Source organism: Pelobates fuscus, chromosome 7, assembly GCF_036172605.1.
Source record: "Pelobates fuscus isolate aPelFus1 chromosome 7, aPelFus1.pri, whole genome shotgun sequence".
NCBI classification, from domain to species: Eukaryota; Metazoa; Chordata; class Amphibia; order Anura; family Pelobatidae; genus Pelobates; species Pelobates fuscus.
Genome location: NC_086323.1, coordinates 166,160,768 through 166,183,560, shown reverse-complemented (window position 1 = coordinate 166,183,560; position 22,793 = coordinate 166,160,768). Strand labels below are relative to the sequence as shown.

The 22,793-nt window shown below is 36.1% G+C and overlaps 2 protein-coding genes across 2 annotated transcripts in view; one reads left to right on the top strand and one right to left on the bottom strand.

Annotated features, from left to right (window-relative positions):
- CACNA2D3 (calcium voltage-gated channel auxiliary subunit alpha2delta 3) overlaps positions 1-22,793 on the top strand; it is an 868,261-nt gene that overhangs the window by 659,133 nt on the left and 186,335 nt on the right. The gene's annotated exons all lie outside the window — the stretch shown is intronic.
- Positions 9,388-22,197, bottom strand: LRTM1 (leucine rich repeats and transmembrane domains 1). Its single transcript, XM_063426900.1, has 3 exons — positions 21,515-22,197; positions 13,841-14,437; positions 9,388-10,102 (listed from the first exon to the last, which is right to left on the bottom strand). The coding sequence occupies exons 1-3, from the start codon at positions 21,570-21,572 to the stop codon at positions 9,657-9,659; spliced, it is 1,101 nt and encodes a 366-aa protein (XP_063282970.1). The 5' UTR covers positions 21,573-22,197; the 3' UTR covers positions 9,388-9,656.

The window sequence follows — 22,793 nt, the reverse complement described above, 5'->3', positions numbered from 1 at the left end:
CGATATAACGCCACCATAGGACCAAGTTCGCCCTCCAGCCATGCCCAGACTACACAAATGACTCCTCCCATCTCCTCATGTATGTATTGGCATAGCTGGGGGGCGAACTTGGTCCCCATGGCGTTCCCCGTGATCTGCAAAAAATAGTCACCATCAAAGAAAAAATAATTGTGATACAAAATAAATTGGACAGAGGAGAAAATAAAATCCCTCATATCCATTGGTAACTCCAAATCCTGCTCCATAAGATAATCAACTGCCTCCAAACCCAATCTATGGCTAATCACCGAGTACAGAGAGGTCACATCAAGTGTGGCCCAACTGTACTCTGGGTCCCATTCAATATTCTCCATTTCTTGGAGAAAAGACTTTGTGTCCCTCACATATGAAGGGGCCCCTTGGGCATATTTTTGTAACCGAGAGTCGACATAAGCTGACAAATTAGCCGTCAGAGAGTTAATGCAACTGATTATAGGTCGCCCAGGAGGATTAGGGAGACGTTTGTGTGTCTTTGGAAGAAAATAAAATATAGGAATAATCAGGTTTTTTTGATATAGAAAATCATAATTTTTCTGTGAGATGGTACCTCTCTCTTTAGCTCCATTCAAAATTACTTGGAGCTCTGTATTAAATTGAATAGTCGGATCACATTTAAGTACACTATAGGTGTTTTTATCCCCCAGGATTCGGGCTGTTTCTTGGAGATAATATGTAGTGGTTATTAACACTATCCCCCCCCCCCCCCCTTTATCCGCTTCCCTGATTATCACATCATCTCTTTCCATCAATCGTTTAAGTGTCTTATTTTCCTCTTTGCTTAGATTTTGGAGGCTATTATTTCTATTCCTATTGGTGTTCTTAGTCATATTACGAAATTGTTGGTCTACCATATGTTCAAAAGTTTCTAAAAAAGGGCCCTTACTAAAAGTTGGAAAAAAATGGGACTTAGGGCGGAATCTATAATCAACATTAGTATCCTCACCAACAATTCCATTCTCAGGTGGGTGTAGTAAAAAGTGCCTCTTAATAGTAAGAGAGCGGATAAACTTTTTGAGGTCAATATATAGTTCAAAGTCATAGGCCTTTCTATTCGGGGCGAACTTCAAACCTCTTGATAACAAATTAATCTCCTCATCTGAAAGTGGGGTTGGAGTTAAATTGAAAATCCCCCTGCTCAGTTCTTTCTCATTTAATAAACCCCCATTTAAAGAAATTGTTCCTAATCCTCCGTCCTGGAGAATCCTGGAATAGAGTTGCAAATCGGTTGGGGTGTTCCCAGGTCTCTGCCCTGGAACGAAAATAATTGGTTATAGTTTTTTCTTTGGGACCTCTCGGTTTCCCCTGAAAATTTACAGTGGGATCATTATATTGAGATATATGATTGTCTACATTATCTCTGCCCCTAGATGTTTGTATATGGGGTCTATTAACTTCCCTTCTCATAGGTGATAAACTGTTGTTTCTATTTCTAACCTTTTGTACTTCGGGTCTCCTTGTTTCACCTCTTGATGGTAATGGGCCCTTATTGCTCCTTGGGGACCTTCCATTATTCGATATCCTATGTGTATTCCCACCATACTTATTACGTACCTCCCATAGATCTGGAGACCCTATAGGGCATTTTATATGAATTATTCGCAGATTATTGTCGACCTCTTCGTGTATCTCTAGAACGGGAAATGATCCTATCCTTGCCCCCTGGAGATCCAGGTATAGCTCTCCTATAGATGGAGGGGCGTCTTTTCCTACGGGTCAATTTATTTTTTGTTGCAAAAGTATTAAGTGATTTATCTTCCTTATCTCTGCTATATTTTCTGTTTTTAGTGTCAGCGATTTTTTCATCCAATTTCTTTATATTAATCTGTAAAGACTCCTCCCTCTCTTTGTATTCCCTACTATTCACATCAATAGTGGGATTAGTGTCTAGAGTGGATAATTCAACCTCCAATTCATTCTGTATTTTTTTTGAATACCTAATAATTAGTTGGATCAACTGAAAAGAACAATTAGAGAGAATAGCATCCCACTCCTCTAGGAAAAAATCATCCTCTAACCCAAAAGCAGGTGTTTTATCAATTTATCAATTGTCTTTTGGTGAAACAAGGATCCAGAGGTGATCAGAAATACTGGCTAGCCCCCTATCACATCGGGAGAGGCACCCTAAGAGCGCTTTTATCGTTTACATCCTGTGAGTGCAAAGATTGCTGCGCATGAAATATTGTGTTTTATAACAATATCACACTATGTTTTGTTTTATGTTTTCTCTGTAGATTTATATAGCCATATCCCGAATCTTCTTTGTTTCTGCTCTATTACATTGTCTGCCTACCTTTCAGTCATCAGAAATAATCACCCCTAAATCCCTTTCCTCAGATGTTGAGGTTAGGACTCTATCAAATATTCCGTACTCTGCCCTTGGGTTTTTACGTCCAAGATGCATTATCTTGCACTTATCCACATTAAATGTCAGTTGCCACAACTCTGGCCATTTTTCTACAAACCTCTGTTCATAAGTTGAAACAATACTCATCTAAAGACCACTAAATTTGGTATTAAAATCTAAACCTTATATTAGACAATGCAGAGTCTATGTCACAGAGCAAAGACCCAATCACATCTTACGTTGCCCATATTCATTCTTGAAAGTATAAAAATAGATCATTATTTAGAAAATGCAATACTCCATGTATAAGAAAGAGCATATTAGGAGCTAGTGTTATGTTGCAGGCAAATAGTCTAATAGTGGCAATCGTCACTCATCACATTCTATATGATTATGGTAGTTTTGTGTACGACTCTTTTAGATACCTTTTATATTAAGCAGGTAAAAGGTATGGAGTTCATCCTAGGGGAGGCTGGCTGTGTGACATTTGGAAACATTATAAAAACTTTATTTAAACACACTTTATTTTGAAACAAAAAAAAAAAAACACTCCTGGCAGCCAAGCATGCAATATGTTGGTTAGGTTATAGGCCTCAATTTAGAAGGTAATTTCTATAGGGTTTTTATGGGGTTTTTTAACAGCATTGAACCATTTGGAAAGCTTTTTAAATGTAATTTTACTTCAGAATTCCACTCTTTCTGTCTTTCCCACCAACCTGCAAACTTGCCCTCTGCGAAGCACAGTCTGCTGTCTATGATGTCATGACTTTTGGGGGATTTGCAATTCAGCTTTTATTGCTTTTTTTAGTACAAAGTCTACAATTGAACAACAACTCCCAAATACTCAGCCATGACTATCAAGCATGTGTTAAGGATTAAGAAAGAAAAAGGAAATTCCTAGTTTAGTGACGGCTCACTTTATGTTGCAAGTCTTTGAGGTTTTCGGCATATATAGAAAAGTAAAATCAGAGTATTTTTTATTTTTTTTATTTTCTGCAATTGCTTATTTTTATCTATGTTATTTTTTTTTTTTTTGATTTGTCAAATTCACCCTGGAGTATCCCTGAGATTGTACTTGAATGAAATGCACCCCTTTCCAGTGTGACTTAATAATATTACAGCCATGTTAAAAATGCTAGCCCCCTCCATCAGTGACAGCTGTTATTTGTATTTAAAGAGCATGACATACCTATATGTATGTATATATGGAACATGGAGAGAACTGGATTACTAAGCAAGCAAACAATTTATAGGACTTGTCATCCAAAGACAGGAGAAGGTCAACTTCACATAGGTATACATTATGCCTCAAAAAGATCTCCTGCAAGTTCGCAGATTAAAAGATAAATTTTACCTCCTCCGAGATGACTGCCACATCCAATGTAAACTGATGCACATTGCATAATTAACTTTATAGTTCACAGGAGTTCTACAGCCAAGTGGAGGCAGTGTGCCAGCAAATAATTCAAAAGGAATTCAAAGTGAATTTCAAATTTGAGACCAAATTAGCTGGATTGGAAAAATTGTCTTTAGTTTGTCAACTCTGGTCTTAAATTTTATAAAGACCTTCAAGTTCACTTTGCATTTTCTTTAGAGTTCTGACAATTTAACACTTTAGGGAATACTGAATGAGTTTCATTATTTCTGCAGTTCCGTTCCATACTAACACAAACCTAAACATTGACCTCCTAAAAAGGCTACATTCTGAACTAGTAAGTAAAGGGTTCCTCCAACCACCATGACCAAGTCAGTGATTTGAAGTGGTCATGGTGGTTGGAGTCTGTATATGCAATGTTTCTGCTTGAAACACTGCACATACTGAGTAATTTTGAATTGAGTGCTGGGGCTAGTTGCAACCCCAGCACACTGACTTAGAAAGCCCAGAACTCTGTCCCAGGCTTCCTAATGTCGATTCTGTGCATATTTTGTGTTGCACAGCCATGGTAATCTTGCTTGCAGGCAGCTGTGATAATCGCTTGAGATAGCTGAATGAGTTCTCTTTATACTTGCATTATGCAGGGACACAAAGCAAAGGCCAATGCAGGGCAGTGCAGCAATTACCATTCAAGCACCCTTTGTCCCAGCTCTTCTCTGTGAGAAGCATCAGATGGATCAGGAGATCATCAGTAGTCTCCTGGCAGGTGGAGTGAAGCATTGACAAGTGTCTGCTCGCCACTGGATTTAGGGTAATTTAACCCTTTTTCACAGCTTTTGTAAAGCACAGAAGACGGTACAACACTCCAGGGTTATAAATAAATGCATTTATACAAATAATGCTGGAGTATTCCTTTAAAATATCTAATTAAAAAAGATTACACAGCAGAACGGCATCAAGACTGAAAAACAAAACATGGCATTAATTTGTTTTATTCTTTAAGCCTTAGGAGAGACCAAGGTTCTTTGTAATGTTTCATTATGAGTGAGCCCTAATAAGTGTTGCTTAACGTGTTCCACACAATGGTGCCCTGGAGTATGAAATGAAAGAAAGGAATGGGAAAATAAAAATATAAAACATAGCATTGTTTATTTTAGACAAGTATTTGAATTATTAAAATAAATTATTAAATGTTTCAATTAAATTATTTTAAACTGTCCTAATAAAAAGAAATACAAACTATTAAACATTTTACTCCTGGCAGCCACATGCTCGGATCAATGTGTAGGCGCTACAGTTAGTTGTAGTGGATGTGTTTTTTTATTGACCTCTTTACCTTTTAAAAATTAATAAGTTTTGGCCGGGGCCGGACCGCCAAGCTGGATGGTCGCATATACACTCAGCTCCTGCAAGCCACCAAACTTTAAGCCTGAAAATATGCACTTAAATGCTAAATCCGACCACCAGCGACGGTCCCCGAAGCAAAGGGGATACTGGATCCAGGGTGAGGCTGGCTCATCGATCTGCAGTCCCCAGGAGGAGCGTGCATCGATGCCCCAATCGGGGCCTACTCCGGCGGTAAGTGGGACAGACGGCCGCTGCCCCACTGTCCTGCCCAACAGAACCCAGCCTGGTGCCCAAACTTGTGTGGTCACGGCCCTGTTCCCCCCACTCTGGACTGGTGGGGGTGATCCCAGTCCACACCCTGGGGCCGAAACCGCTGTGACAGACCCTAACACTAACACCATGAAACGGGGCCTGAACACGCCAGACAAGATGGCGGACGCCATGTGCGCGGATGCCAGAGGGATGAAAAGCTCCCTCCCTGAGCCTGCAGCAAGCAACGAGACAACCAGGCGCAAGAAGGCTCGGCGCCTGACACTGCAACAAGCAAATACCCACCATGATACCCAGGCGAGACATCTAACCCCCCAGGGGCAATGCAAGATCGAGGCTCCAGAGAAGGGGCAGGCCCGAAATAGGAAAAAGGAGAAGGGTAGCGGGCAAGAGAGTGCAGCGCATTGCAGCCAACCGACACCCAGCAACCAACAACCTACCTTCCAGATGCATCGGGGAGTCGGTCTCCCAGGAAAAGCACCGCGCAGTGCTCCTAGACTGCCGTACAGCATATCACAGCCAGCTCCGACAAGCCCACGAGGCACAGAGACAACCGACTTGCAACCAGAGCACATTAAGCCTAACGAGGACACCCACGAAGCAGAGACCAAAGCGGATTACCCACCACAACACCACTCAGACCCCCTACTAGCCCAATGTCCCACAGAGATGGACTCTCCATTAAAGCTGAAGGATGGGGTGGGCTGACAGCCTTTACAGGACTCCACAGAGGGGCAAAACACAGCTCCCTTACTCCGTGTCAGCTCCGACACCTACATGGACGCTACCAGGCGAACACGACCAACATGAGGTTTACTCTATAATGACTATCCCACGTGTAAATATGGTTTCACATATGTGAATCACCTAGCATGTCGGCGTTGTATAGCACTTAAACTGCTCTGTTTTTCACATGCTCTAAGACCGGGACTGCGGGGATCTGTCACTGATAATGCTGTACCTTAAATTGGGGCAGGGGAGGGTTACACTGACGTGTCTGGGCCCGGGGTAATATGTGTCTAACTAAACATATATGTTTTGGATACCACCTGTGTGAAATGGAATAATATAGATACCCTCGCGATGTAGGGCTCGACCCTAGTGGTGTACGCAGCCACTTCTGTATACATAGCATGTAACTATACACATACTGTTTAAACCATGCCTACCGCGTTTATCATATTTAATCAGCCTAGCTAAGGGTGTTTTCTCGATATCAAACTTTACAATTAGTGGTTATTCCTCATACCCTATGCTTAATTGGTTTGTTGTGTTTAAACTTTACAATGCATCTATGCACGTTATATCTCGTTACTCTGCAGATGATTACTCATGCATATCTAACCTAAACCTGTGCTTCATGATGCATAATTATTATTATTGTGATCTCTTGCAATGTTTGTTCTTCCTATTACTCTTATTGTTTGTATTTAAAAAAAAAATGTGCACGCACTCATGCCACTGCTCAATCTATATGAATATATATGTACGCTGTTGGGGTGTTTGAAATGTCATGTACCTTACCTGCACAACAAAAATAAAGAATTGAAAAAAAAAAATTAATAAGTTTTGTTTGGTAACAAACAGTGCCCTTTCTGACCTTTATTTACAACCAGTAGCATTTCTTCTTTTTTTTTTTTTGTTGCTATAAAAATACTGCTACACATGATGCCATCTATGTCATATATTACCAATATCATAAAACTAAAATTAAAATTTTACCTGCCAAATGTATGGCTTATGTGTTAAACTCACATGTGCTATAAAAGGTTAAAGGGACATTATAGGCACCCAGACCACTTCAGCTCACTGAAGTGGTCTTGGTGCAGTGTCCGAAGTCCTTTAACTTTTCAGTGGTAATTATTGCAGTTTTTAATAAACTGTAATAATTACCTGCCAGGGATAACTTAATCTCTAGTGGATGTCTACTACTTTGCAGTACAGGGTGGTCAATTTTCGTGTCTTTTGGTTTATTTTCTTAAATCTTTCTTTGTTAACGAAATTTGGCAGAGCCGAACCAAAATATCGCCAAATTGGTTCCACAGTGCACAAGTCTAGTGCAGGTATCCATCAGTGGAGGATCCTTTGTCCCAGTGTCAGAGCTGTACAGCTATTACCTCACTGTCTTTGCTTCTGTCACTTCTGAAATGTGTAGCCTTTACTTTCTACTTGTTCTTAGGGAGTAAAGTGACACATTTCAAACAGAAATAAACAGGTTGTATTGGGTACTTGTTGATAGGCAGTGGCCTTCAGCTGACCCTGGTCCTGGAGTCACAACTTTGGATCTAGACTGTTGCCAGACAGTTAGATTCACGAAGATAAGAAGTTGTCTGAACAATCATGAACACATTATAACTTAAAGAAGCTTAATAAATATGTTTATGATTAACTTAATTTTTTTCTTTTTGTTTAGATTTAACTGCCTCCCTTTTTAAAATAAAAAAGTTTTTTAAAAAAAAGCCTTTAAACTTACCTGTAATCCAGTGCCAAAATGGACTCCATCGGGCAGCCAGTAGGCTTTTTCTGAGATCATCTTTACGGATGAATTGGGCCTAATAGAGAAACGTTGAGAACCTATGACACGTGCATTACGTGTGTTGCTTTAAGTGTGAGGACAAAACTAGTCCTATATAATAGAAACATAATGACAGTAACTAATGTCGCTTGTTTTTAGTAACTGCTTGTAGAATTAAGAATAAACCAGCATATCTACATTGATTCATTCATAAACTGGGAATTGTGGCACATTGAAAGAAATTGTAAAATAGGCAAAATGGATAACATTTTCTAGCTCAACTTTTATAACCAAAAGTGCAATTCCCATGTTAATTCTACACAGTCACCAGCTTCATTAATAAATCCCTCAATTATTTTTCACATCTGTTACGTTATGTCAGCAGTCTTCACTTTTAATAATAGCAAAGCAAAATGTACAGTTTTTTTTTGTGAGTTGCCAAACAGAGCATAACTCCTGCCTTTAACATCTTAGTATGATGTTGGGCAACCACCAACCCTCCAAAGATTGTACTCTGAGGCTAATTCACGACACATGCACAGCACGTGTCTTTCAAACCCTTTGTCATTTCTGTTACTATTAACATGAATCCTTTGATGTACTTTGCTAAATTGGACTAGCACGCCCATCGACCTTCACAGTGGTACTTTGGTTAAGCCACTGAGAGTTATCGTGCACTATGCCTATACTCTGGTTGTTAGTCACTGTCAGTGGTGGATCATTGCAAGATGAGTATGTCATTAAATGCAAAGTTTACTCTCTATCCCTCGTAGATATTTTCAGGGCTGTGTCTTCCAGATGTTTCTTCTAGATTGAGTTAGCAACATGTGCTATGTTGATAACAACATTCACTACTCAATATTTCTAATGACCGCATACAGAATAAATTATGCTGATAAATGTTTCCATATTGAATTGGGTTATTTACATGATACACATTAGTAGCATTTTTTTTATTTCCACTGTATGTTTTCTGAGCTTGTAGAGTTTTGTTGCACTTTTTTTTAATCAAGTACAAGATGATAGCTATTAGTGATGTCCCGAACAGTTCATCGGAACCGTTCGCCGGCGAACATAGCGTGTTTGCGGTTGCGAACACGCGCGATGTTCGGTCCGCCCCTATTCGTCATGGAGGTGGGAGGGTCTGGGAGGGAGGGTCTGCTGCTGATTAGCTGGAATGTGTCTGCTGACTGTGAGGTACAAGGTCAAAGTTTACTCAATGATGACGAATAGGGGGCGGACCGAACATCGCGCGTGTTCGCAACCGCGAACACCCTATGTTCGCCAGCGAACGGTTCCCGGCGAACTGTTCGGGGCATCACTAATAGCTATATTTTAGCATAGTCTGTTGTCTTATGTATTGGAATTTTTCTAAATAAAAAAATATGGTAAATTGAAGGGACAGTAAAAATTCAGAATAGGTTGTCCCCAGGTGGACACATTTTGTATAAATTATGAATCAAATTACACATCTTGGTTGAAGCAAATGTCTAAATGAACACTTTAAACATGCATTATTTATTCCACAACTGTACAAGACTACAAGAAAATAGTTGCAAAACAAACATAATTTATCTAAAAACTAAGCCCTTGTATTATATTACCTTTTGGCATAAAAATAAGCACATGGTATTTGTGCAAATGATATCATGTTGCAAAGTACAAAGTTTAAAGTTAATTGTTTTTTTTCAATTTCCACTAACTTACAAAATTCATCTCTTTACATTTTTTTTGCTAACATCTAAAAAACCATTGGCAAACAGATATCAAGCCAAGGACCTATCAAGTGGTTCTCTCTCTTCTGCACTCCCATGCTCCCCTGCCGGGGCCAAATGCTCCACTTCCTTAAGTTCTCTGTGGTATCTAGCCATAATTGCAGCATAAGCGCAACCATACACCGCAGCTGCCAACATCATTAGACATACAATTCCACAGACAACTCCAGTGATTACAACAGTGGCTATGGCATGTCGCAAACTGACTGGTCGGGGTTTGGGCTTTGGTTCACATTCAGGATGGACAATGCCATCTGCCTGGTCCAGATGATGCCGGCCATTACTTCTATGTTCAGCATTGTGATGATGAATGTTGGCCATTAGATATGGAGAAGATATAGGTGGACATCCCTTGTACATTTCAAAGGGAATTGCTAGAAGGTCATTCCCTTTCCGGTTCTCTGGTGTGCTACAGATTAGCTCATCAATTGTTCCCCCTGAAAAGAACATAAGACCAAGTGGCATGAAAAATAGCACTTTTAGGTATTCACCCCAATATCCCCATATTGATCTATTAATTTAATAGCGAGTAGCTCTGAGTTAAAACCTGACTTATACATTTTAGTCCAATATAACTAAATTTAAGAGAATTTTTAACTTTACTGGTTTGGAGATTTTTACAAACTTGGCTATGTTAGCACCATTTTGCAAGTCATTTATTAACATATGTATATTAAAAAAAAAAATCATACTTTTTATGACAGAAGATAAATCATTGACAATGGGTGGTGCATTGACATAGCAATTACATACTGTATATATATATTTCTTCTTATTTTTTTATTTTTTTTTTTCAGCGTAACATTTAAATGCCTGCATATCATCTAATAACTGAAAGATATCAGATAAAGTGTTATTTGACACAGAGATATGGACAAAAACCATGTACCTGGCAGGGAATACAGATATTTTAGGCATACGTCCTACTTCCCTCCGTGCTGTACATTTTTATGTAGCCTTCTGGATATGAAATATATTTGGATCTGAGTATTTTTTTGTTTAATGAAGCTCTTTATTTATGGGCAGACCCACCAGAGAAAATACAAAACTGTTGCTGCCAAAATACGTTAAATAATTGGCTTTGCTGTGTAGGCTCCGTGCTATAATTTGTGGTGCTAACAAAAGAGAATAATACTCTATTTAATAAATTAATAGAACCACAGGGCTTTTTTTTACTTGCACAAAGAAAAAAGTTAAAAAAAATAAATCCTTCCACAAAAATGCATCTCATAATTCCAAATTAATCCTGATTGCAAATCATTTATTGTAGATAAATAAAAACATAAAATACTTTTTTATAATAAAAAAAGGTATGTCTGCCCAAAAATGCATTTTAAATAGAAATCACAATGTTTTCTGGTGTGTTAAAGAACAAGTGTAATTTAATTGTATGGTGCCTTTATTATATTGAATCTTATTATTTTAATGAACAATAAATAAATATATTTTAATTATCAAGGGTATACTTTGCTTTTCCTTAGTTTCAAAATGCATCCTGGTGCATAGATGTAAAGTTTACCAAACTGAATGGTGCTCATAAAATTGAAACTGTAAGGATGGAAAACTGACAAGTGCGAATTGACGAGAATTCCAAGTGAATAACACATTTTTGGTCAAACTTGCTAAATGTGTAAATTCTCCAAAGTTTGCTATTTTTGGACTGCAATGTTGAGGGGTACAATGCATGATGATGAATTAAAGCCACAGTTCCTCTTATTTTCAAGGAAAAGTTATGAGGCATGTGACATGTCAGTAATTAATGGTGCTGACTGTGAAATGTAGGGTTAATTTACAAAACCTGTAAGAAATAACCAAAATTGCATATTTAAATCAAAATGCTGAGTAGCTACTTAGAAGTTTTCATTCAATTCTAAACAAATGTTTGTACAAAAAGATTATATATATATATATATATATATATATATATATAAATAGCATAAATGTAATCAACGTTTCGACCCTCTTGCAGTCTTTATCGCCGCTAGACGGTCAAAATGTTGATGACTTTATGCTATCGTAAATACAAACCACTTGAATTGATTTACTAAATCCAGTGAGTGCTCTCATTTTGTGGTATATATATATATATATATATATATATATATATATATATATATATATATATATATATATAAAAAGTATGTATCTTGGCACTCACCCTTTCAAAAACAAATAATTAATCAATTCATAGAGATGCCTAGGTGCTATCCCACGTTGTGGTATATATATGAATGAAAAAGAGATGCACTCACAGGTCTTGATAAAAAAAATATCGGTATTTTATTCTCCAGACAGGGTACACATTATCCGATCGACGTTTCGACCCCTTAGGGTCTTCCTCAGGATCCTGAGGAAGACCCTAAGGGGTCGAAACGTCGATCGGATAATGTGTACCCTGTCTGGAGAATGAAATACCGATATTTTTTTATCAAGACCTGTGAGTGCATCTCTTTTTCATTCATATATATATATATATATATGTATTGTATATATTACTATATATAATAAAAAATTGACATACGACCCAGGAGGGGTGAGAAAATAAATTTTATATATATATATATATATATATATATATATATATATATATATATATACATTCAACTTATTTTTCAGAATCCTTGTTATTAATCAGATTTTTTGTATTGTTTGGTTCCATAATTCTGTTGTCAAATCCATGGTTGTAATCTTAAACAGATGGAACATAGACACTGTGCAGAGACAGTCATTTGACAAAATACAATCACTTTGCAGTTCATGCATAATGTCAAAAACAGAGGGAAAAAGTCAAAACTCGAAATGAAGCCTTCAGTATTTTACTGTTTTCATCTGCACAGGACTAGAGAACCACACCATTGAGATTAAAATCTCCCAAATTACTACACTTTTAGATTTATTTTAAATGTTTAAATTTTTGAGCAATGTAGATTACTTTGATAACTATAAAATATTGTTCACTTTAAATGTGTCCCAGTTTGTGGATACAAAACTCTCTTGTTACAAAAACTCTCTTGTAGGTTCTTTAAATAGCTAATGGAAACAAACATACTTATTGTATTAAATGCATTATGCATTTATTTATCACTGTTTTGTTTTTATAAGCAAAAAATTGTCTGAAATGCAGTTACTGGAGTTTGAAATGAATCTATATATGTTTTTTGAAGATTGCATATTTTATGAAATTATACAAACATCTGTGTCTATTTTGAAAGACGAACATTATTGCTGCTTAATATTATGAAGTTACATTTTAGATAACTGTTTTAGCATTTCATGCTGTCTGGAGATAAGTCATCCTGAGTAATATATTGTAGTAACATTTTAACATGGGCTGTGAATTAATATATGAAATTCAATCTTCCAAAGAAAAAAAGTAAAAAAAAAAAAAAATCAATTAAATTCTTGGCTGATGAGCTGTGAAAATGTGATGTTTGGAATATCTGCTCCTACTGTTTCTTGAATAGTGACATGTGTATACACTAACAGATCATTTACAATATTATGTTAAATTAAAAGAAGCCGATTTAGCAAAATGGATTTTTATTCTTAAACTGAACACCAGTGATACTAATTTACACAATAATGAAAATGTTTAGCATTTTCTACACTGTGGGAAAATGTAGTAGTCATCTCTATTTTTTTAAATGTCCTTTTCACCGGTATTACTCATTTTAAGCACCCTTTTACACTGGTATTCGAACGCCGAATGAAACAGCAGGAGAAAGGTGAGAATTGTGGGAAAATTGCTTTGACCACAGGAAATGGAGCGGACTTTGCTCCTCCCCTTGGTCAAAGCTGGTCAAGTGTAGGAAAAATACATAAGACAAAATAGTCCCTATTCGTCTTATGTTTTAATGAAAACTAGAGCAGACAGGAAGAAATGAAGAACAGATCCTGAGAGAGGGAGAGAAGAGGAAGCGATTGAGTAAAGGTAAGTTAGGCATGACAGTGCCGCTTTAAGTTTTAGAGGGACACCTATAATTATAATCCTCATGCAACCTTTTATGCAACTATGATAATGTGGTATATTTAAATTTTGTGGTATAGTGATTTGAATTCAATTGGTTAATGAGTAACTGGTCAGAACATGAAAGATGTGTCTGTCTGTCTGTCTATCTATCTATTTATCCCATATTTCATTTAAGACTAGTGATTTAATTGACTGCTTCACTGACCTTTATATAAAAAGTTCTCCAGCCATAGTTTGAGGCCTATGGCATGACAGTTACAATGCCATGGATTTCCTTGGACAAGCAAAACCTTTAGATTCATGAATGACTCCAGCAGTGATCTGTCAATTCTTTGTAGTTGGTTTTGTTTTACTCCAAGAAAGGTCAGATTCCTTGTGCTGTTTCCCAAAGATTCTGGCAAAGCAAAGAGTCTGTTTAAGGATAAGTCTAGCTCTTTTAAGTCCATGAGGGAAACAAAGACTTGATTTTCAAGATAAAGGATGATGTTGTTGGTGAAGTTTAAGATCTGTAGAGACCGAAGTGAGTGGAACGCATTCGGCGATACTATTGATATAGAGTTATTAGACAAGTCTAAAATTTTCAGTCCAGGAAGATTTGTGAATGCTGTGTGATTGATAATTCGAATCTGGTTACCCTGCAAATACAGTATTTGTGTTTGTGAAGGTATGTAACTTGGAATTTCAAGGAGCCCTCGGGAACTGCAGTCAACGATTTTTGAAGAAGTCTGGCACAAGCAGCTCTCTGGACATCCCCATGCCACGTGCAGTGCCACCATGAAAGTTATAGTGAATATCAGTCCACCTATATAAAATACACAGTGTAGATTAGACCAAGCCGTTAAGAATAATTTATAGTAAACATTTATTTCTACACATGAAATTTTATTCTGGTTTGGCCAACTAGAAATTCCACACAGCTGAGTGCACATATGATCTTAATCATTTCTAGATAACTTTGGGAATTCAACATTGTCTTGCCAGCGAATAAGTAGCTCAAACATTAATGTATACTATTGGATATTCTTTTTACAGCTCTTTAAAATACTTCAACTTTATTAAGTCACCGCTAAATAAAGTTGGTTAACTTTACAGAAGTGTATGCAGTGTGGTTAAAATCAGTACTGATTGATTAGTATTGTTTAAGGAACCACTCTAACATTAAAAATAAATATATGTATTTTTAATGCTAGTATGTTCCATAGTACTATTAGATCCAGCACCCCCCACCGCCTTGTAAAACAATAAACCTCCGTTAAACTTACCTTTATTTTAGTGCCATGACGGTCTCCTCCCAGCAGCTTCTCCTCCTCATCTGAGATCATTTTATGGATGATCTCTGGTCTAATCCAGTACATTAGTAGTCTAATCCACCACATGTGCAGCAATTGCCTCATAAATAAGCAGTGAATCAAATTTTTTTTCAATGAGAAACAGTCACTGCCTTCAGTAACATGGAACATGAAGACTTTCATTAATTAAAACGTCAATGAGATAGTGCCTCTAGTGGCAGTCAGTCTTACAGCCGCTAGATGGAAAAAAGGAAATATCCAGACACACCTGAATTTTCTTCCAAAAGACAGTCTTTTTATTTGAAACAAGAAAGTAGAGAAAATGTTGTGTCTCCTCTCTGAGCCTTTAGTCAGTCTGCGGGACCCTACAGGAAGTATTCCCCCTTTATTAGAGTGTGCATTATACTCATTTTTTTCTTTGCAAATAACAGCCTCTAGAGGTATGTTTACAAACTTATTAACATGGGATTGACAATTTTAAAAACACTATTTGATGATGATTCTAATATTTTTGACCCTCATTTGAACCTGATCTTTTTACAGAGGTTGGTGTTACGCTTCGGTAACACCCACCTTAGGTCCTTCTTACTCCTCCCATGGTCTTCACTGATTTGCCCTGATTTTCTCCATGATGCCCAAATGTTGGCTTTGTTGCCAGTATGCCTACATCAGAATAGAGTGATATCAGTCACAGAGATTCCATACCAACCTAAATTTAAACTTACCTCTGCTGTGCGTTTTACTCCAGTAAATGCTGAAATACCTTTTATCAGGGCGAAAGTTTTTTTAAGGAAGTTCTGGAATGTTTGTAAATTCCTCCAACTGAGGTTTAAGAGGCCAAATGTAAATTTATTATTTTATTGGTTGCTAAACTATGCAATGCAATTATAATTTTAATTTCTATCTTGGGGCTCCTAAGATGTACTGTGGATTCTTTTCCTAAAATACTTGGCTGCAATGCCATAGCAATGAATTAAAAAAACAATGTCCTTTACTGTACCGTAATTTCTATAACAGTTGGTAAATGTTTACAAATTATTAAAAATATCAGCAGATAAAAGCATGATGCAACGATCAAGAAGATCCGTGTAACACTAAGAAATCAGAACTTCTACTTTTTAACCATTTTAAAAAAAAACAAAGGAAAAAAAAACATATAGTAACTACAGAACTCCAAACCCCATCCACTTTGTGAGTTGTTTGTTTAGTGATTAGACTATATTGCGGTTTGATAATCGGGAATTCTGACAATCACACAATTATCCAAAATTCTGGCAAACTGGAGTTCGTAACTAGTATAAAAGCCACACATTCTTCTTTAACAGGTCCAAGAATGGTTCACATATTGTACAACTCACAAAGTTACAGAAATCTATCCTCTGATTGTTAGTAATCTCCGCTAACTTTTTAACGGGCTAAAGTATATATCTTAGTCTATTGTTAGTTTGCATAAAATAATGTTTGATTTTTAAATACATGTGTCAGATGTGCAGAGTCCGCTTGCTGTTCTACTTAAGTTCCCATCAGGTCAGTTGACCTCAAGTCTACACAGACTGACCCTTGTATTCAGCACAAGTTGAACCATTGATGGATGCTGCCAGAGTGTCGCTTTACCCTAAAATAACTGTGATGAACAGTTAAATATTTGGACGTTAAGGAATTGATGTGAGACAAGATTTCTTAAGGCTCCAGTACGCAGTGTCATAAAAGGTGGAAATTAGATATTTTATTGCCAACAATATAGACTTAATGAGAATTACGTTCCACTTCTAACAAATTTTCAACACAATAACAATATTGTGTTTAATTACTATTCCAATCAGTTTATATTTGTTAGAACATGCATGGTTATTTTATCCATCTTAAAGGAAACAGTCATCATATTTTTTATTTATTTTTTCTTAAACCAAAGCTTACATGTATTATTAACTACTGATATTGTGTTTTTTTTTTTGTGCAAACATAAATATAAAATCCATTGTTCGGTGCATCTACTGTCATACTCTTTCTCCAAGTGGGTAGCCATCTTAGTATCCTCTTTGACCTCTCACCAGGCACCATGCAGGTAACCAAGATCATGAATGTGAACGTGTGAGTTCAAATATTCTGTTATTCTGTGCAGCTGCTTGACATATTTAAATGTATTCTGAGCTGGTTTCAGCCAGTCAAATTAAGCATGGCCTTTGCAGAAATGTGGTGCGTCTGTGCAAAGAACATATAAAGATGGCTGCCCCCACAAAGCAAAAGTAAACCAGGAGATGCACTGAAAAGCGGTATTTACATATATGTTTGCATTAAAAAATGAACACAGAGGCTATTTTACATGTCATCTTTTATTTTACATTAATAAAACATTAACGGTTTAAAATTGTTCTTAATGTGTCAATAATCCGAATATTGTAATCTCACAAATATTTGATATGTTGCTCTTTTTTTATTATATATTCTATATTTTGCTGTGCAAAGAATAACATATGAGCTGACAATTACACAACAACATCAACAAGCTCAGTCATAACAAACGGTATAACAATTCAATGTGGGATATGGATCGGGAAAAAAAAAGTCTAACAGAAAATATAGGACAATAAGTGGGCTCTTTATACTGACTTCCAGGGCCTTAGACACCACAACATTTGTGAATGACAGGCTCAGCACAAACCCTTTGCACTGAATGTCCTTCCTGCCATTGACAGCTGCACAAAAGAATGTAATGCTGAAAGGGTTGCCAGAGATTTTGTTTTAATGACTATGTTTGATCACCTGCATATCCAGAGCAGTGTTGGTTAACCCTTTTCAGGACGGAGTCAATAGTACACGTTCTGATCAAAACAAAACGTAAACAAAAACTGGAATTTGCGCTATTAGTCTGTTCACCCGTAATTCACCTCTTTCATATTAAATGCACCCACACTTATTATATATCATTTTGTTCAGGAGAAACATGGCTTTCATTTCATATCAAATATTTAGCTAAAGAACATAATTTATTATGAATAAAATTTAAAAAACTGTGAGAAAGTTTAATTTTTTAAAAACATTTGTAGTTCCGCCTCACATTTTAGCTGCAAATGTCATAATACTGTCTCACGAGTACAACAGTACCCCCCATTAACAGGTTTTATGGTGTTTTGGAAAGTTACAGGGTCAAATATAGAACGTTCCATTTTCAAATTGAAATTTGCCAGATTAGTAATGTTACTTTTGAGATGGTGTGGTAGCCCAGGAATGAGAATTACACCCATAATGGCATACCATTTGAAAAAGTAGACAAGCCAAGGTATTGAAAGTGGGGTATGTTTAATCTTTTTTAGTAGCCACTTAGTCACAAACACTGGCCAAAGTTAGCGTTCATATTTGTTTTTGTGTGGAAAAAAGCAAAAAACAAATATTTGGCCAGTGTTTGTGACTAAGTGGCTACTAAGAAAGACTGGACATACCCCACTTGCAATACCTCGGGTTGTCTACTTCTGCAAATGGTATGCCATCATGGGGGTAAATCTCATTCCTGGGCTACCATACACTCTCAAAGGCAACACAACCAATCTGGCAAATTTCAGTGTCAAAAAAATGAAATGCAAGCCTTATATGTGACTCTCTAACTTTCCAAAACACCATAAAACCTGTACATGGGGCGTACTGTTATTCTCAGGAGACTTCGCTAAACACAAATATTAGTGTTTTAAAACAGTAAAACATATTACAACAATAATATAGTCCATAAAAGTGCCGTTCGTTTGTAAAAAATGCAGAAAATGTCACTTTTACTTAAAATATCATCGTTGTAATACAATTTACCAGTTTGAAACACTAATATTTGAGTTCAGCGAAGTCTCCCGAGTAAAACAGTACCCCCTATGTACAGGTTTTATGGTGTCTTGGAGAGTTACAGGGTCAAATATAGTGCTTGCGAATTAAATTCTCTGCACTTTCTCCCTGTGTTGTCAGGCATGTCAATCAAATTTTAATTAATTAAATCACATAATTATGTTAAAAGATTATTTAAATATACACGTAGAATTTTAATATATATGCATTTATAGGTATTTAAATTTTACGTGTATACTAATGTAATCTTTTATGTAATTATATGTATTTATCTATATATATATATATATTTTTTTTTTGCGGTTATTGGTATTTTATATATAGATAGATATATATAGAATGTCATTCTAAGTGTATTTTGTTACCAATATATATATATATATATTAATAACAAAATACAGTTAGAATGAAATTAGATATGAATTAAATTTTGTTTCAATATTTTATTTATTTAATTTTTTTATTTATTATTGTAATTATACGTATATATATATATATATATATATATATAATATATGTGTATATATCGATTATATATATATAATATATATACATATTATATATATGTAACGTCATTCTAAGTGTATTTTAATATTAATATATATACTAATATTAATATTAAAATACACTTTGTATGACGTTACATATATATAATATGTATATATATATATTATATATATATAATATATAAAAATACTTTTTATTTAATTTTACACTTGTCTAATATTTTTTTTTTTTACACTACCTACCAGCAATCTTTTAGACAGTCCCCCTGCTGGCAGATCCACAGCCAGCTATAGCGGGCCATGTGATCGCTCTTTGAGAGCGATCACATGGCCCCCGGGGGCCTGATTTGCCGGGGGAGGGCTGCCTGGGCTGTCAGGCAGCCCTTCAGAAGAGGATCGCGGCAGAGGTGAGTACATCTCTCCTCCTGGGGCTGCAAGCCGTTACGGCGTTCTATGCCGCCGCAACGGCTTTAAAGCCCTTTAAAGCCGGAACGGCATTGAACGCCGTAACGGCGTTAAGGGGTTAATCTCTCATTTAAAAATAAGAGTACTAATTATACTGACTCTCATTCATATTTAAAATAAACTTTATATAAAAAAATACTTAAAATGCCAGTAATTCATTAGAAGTTTGAATATATATATATACAATGTACCATCAAAGAATTTAAGAACATGGCACTGAATCAAATCCTGTCCTAATGTGTTTTACACCCCACCTCCTATAGAATGTAAGCTCGATTAAGCAGGGTCCTCTTCAACCTTTTGTTCCTGTAAGTTTTTTGTAATAGTCCTATTTATAGTTAAATCCCCCTCTCATAATATTGTAAAGCGCTACGGAATCTGTTGGCGCTATATAAATGGCAATAATAATAATAATAATAAAATTATGAATTTATTGTGGAACAAAATGCACACATTTTTTTTTTAGCTTGGTATTACAAACTAAAAAAAGAGAAATACTGAGAATATCTTGTTTCCAGTTATACCAAAGGCATTTTTGTAAAATAAAAAATATTCTGCTAGGTTTAATTTATCCTTTCTGCATACAGTCCCCGTATATCAATAAGCTAACTTAGCCTTCTGAGTATCTGAACTTGCCTTCTACTGGTTAAAACACTTGTCATGACAAATTTGTAAGCTGATAAACGAGGTCATGGGATCACAGTGTGAAATGTAATACCTTTTTTTCTAAACAACACCCAAAGTCAATGACTATGATATAGATAGCTTTGACTTTGAAAAAAAAAAAAGAAAAAAAAAAAAAGAAAAAAAAAAAAGCACTATTGTCTAAAGAATTTTTTTCCTTGTTTAAAAAAAGAAAAAAAGAAAAAAAAAAAGAGAACATTTCATATCCGGCTATGCTTAGAGACACATGGTTGAAAAATTGAAAAAAAAATTAATAATGTTCTGAGTCATCTCCTGTATTCCCCTCTGGCCTGTACATTTCACACATCTGTAAATCTGTAAAATGCATATTTGTCTGTGTACATATTATTTTCACTATTTATTTTTAAAATCATTATATTGTTGTTGTTTTTTTTTTTATGCAGTGCAAAATTGAGAAACCTATATTTCAGCACATTTACGGACATGCTAATCCACAATATCTGTTGGATAGATAGTCTGAATGTTATTAAAATACATTATACATATTAAATGTTATTAAATAATACTTTCTTAAATAAAGGAGAAAGCTGAATATAAGTATATAAAAAAAGAACGAGTTCATATTGCTTCTATGTTTTCTATGTTTTTAGGTTTTTTCACATTGTAATATAAAGCGTGAGCAAATTCCAAATTAAAATATATATATATATATATATATAAAAAGTCAGATTTCTGTTTTTCAATATTATATATTTTGCATTTTTTTTTAACTCTTAATCTGGTTTTCACTTATTATTTTTTTTTAAAACATTTAGAAACTCAATATCAACAAGTACACACGCTGTCTTAAGCTGTTAAAATGAAAAGCCACATTTTTATTCATTGTAAAACCGTGCATGCGTGCATTTGTGCATGCTACAATATGCGTATGTATTTCTATGTTTGTGTAATTATGTTTGTGCACATTCACAGTGTTTACACTGTACAGATGTCCATAGCCCATATTGTACACACACACACACTCATATTGGTTTGTGTTACTGGAGGCTCTGGGGAGAATTATCTTCTTAATCTCAGGAAACGTTTTAGGAAATTGCTGTAGTATTGGGAAAGGTTAGTATTCTGTGAATTTTTTTTCCCCCTCACCTCTCATTGTTGAATGCGGTCTTCTCGGATGCCAGATTTTCTGCAAGCTGAAAAACATTTGAAAAGTTCTGACCTGTCTTCTTCTCAATCCATCTTGCTAGATAACCTTCAGGTTAGCAAGAAAAAGATGAATCTCAGAGCCTTCAAGAGTGTGGTGTTCTGAGTTCCCCATCACAAACACACACGGTTATTTGTGTGTTTCAAACGTTGTGTATCATCTCTTGTTGCTTTTCCATGCACCATCAGAAAGACTGTCTCCTTTGCTCAATCAACAGGCCATAGAGTGAATGTCTGTCAAACGAAGCTGGACAGCTGTAACTTGCAAATCCCATCCTCGAGAACCAACCCTTTCTCTTATTAATCTGTCTGAAATTCAGGTCACACAAAAAAAAGCTTTGTTTTAATCCAGTGTCGCTTATGAATTCCCTTGAATTATTAGTCGTGCCATATCAGTGCTGTGAGATCAAATGTCTCTTAACATGTATTTTGACCAACGTGACTTGCAATCGGAAGCACTGTTTTGTATAGGGCTAGGACATTAATTTGCATGTTGCTGATGTAGCTCTGACAATGCTCATGTTTACTCTGCTAGGGCTTATTATTTGGACATCTACTGTGGCAAGATTAGATTCACTGAGATGACATGATTTTGATATGTTTTAACACAAGGGCTTGTCTCCTCTTCGCTGCCCTTCCAAGTGGGATCAGCAATATCTAGCCTCCCACCCCACCCAGTAGCTAAATATAACAGACACTTGTCTGCAATTCTACAAACACATATTTACCAGGGCAGTCTATTGAGATACTTTAAATTGCACAATACTTAGCTGTCAGAAGTAGTACACGTGTTGCTTAGATCACTGCCAATAAAGGGGTTAATCTTTAGATGACAGACAATCTTAGATGCAAAGCAGCCCTTGCATTTCTATATTTAATTTGTAGTGCTCCTTGGGAATGTTGCTTTGAAGTCTGAAATCAACAACAATATATCCAGATGAATTAAATGATGGGATCATGTAGCAGGCAATGTCAGAGATGATAGAAATCAACTTGGTGTCTCCTAGAAGCATGTGGGGCACCTTCTTGACTGCAGTCAATTCTAAGATTCTAAGCCATTCTTTTTTAAACTAGTTGCACCCCTAGCACACGTGACATTGTCTAATGTCAATTCTGGGCATAGTGTATGCCTGTTATCAGCACACACTGCTCCTTGACAACAGACATAGATATCTTCCTCTTGGAGGCAAAGCTATCCCTCCCCTCCTACCCTTCCTTCCTG

What these genes read in the sequence shown, in the direction of transcription:
- LRTM1 (XM_063426900.1), bottom strand. Translation starts at nt 21,572, where the DNA reads ATGTTTTTCAGCTTGCAGAAAATCTGGCATCCGAGAAGACCGCATTCA. An exon ending in ACCGCATTCAACAATGAGAG is followed by an intron (nt 14,438 to 21,514) that starts GTGAGGGGGAAA and finishes TATTTTATATAG; the next exon opens with GTGGACTGATATTCACTATA. An exon ending in GGAGAACTTTTTATATAAAG is followed by an intron (nt 10,103 to 13,840) that starts GTCAGTGAAGCA and finishes TGTTCTTTTCAG; the next exon opens with GGGGAACAATTGATGAGCTA.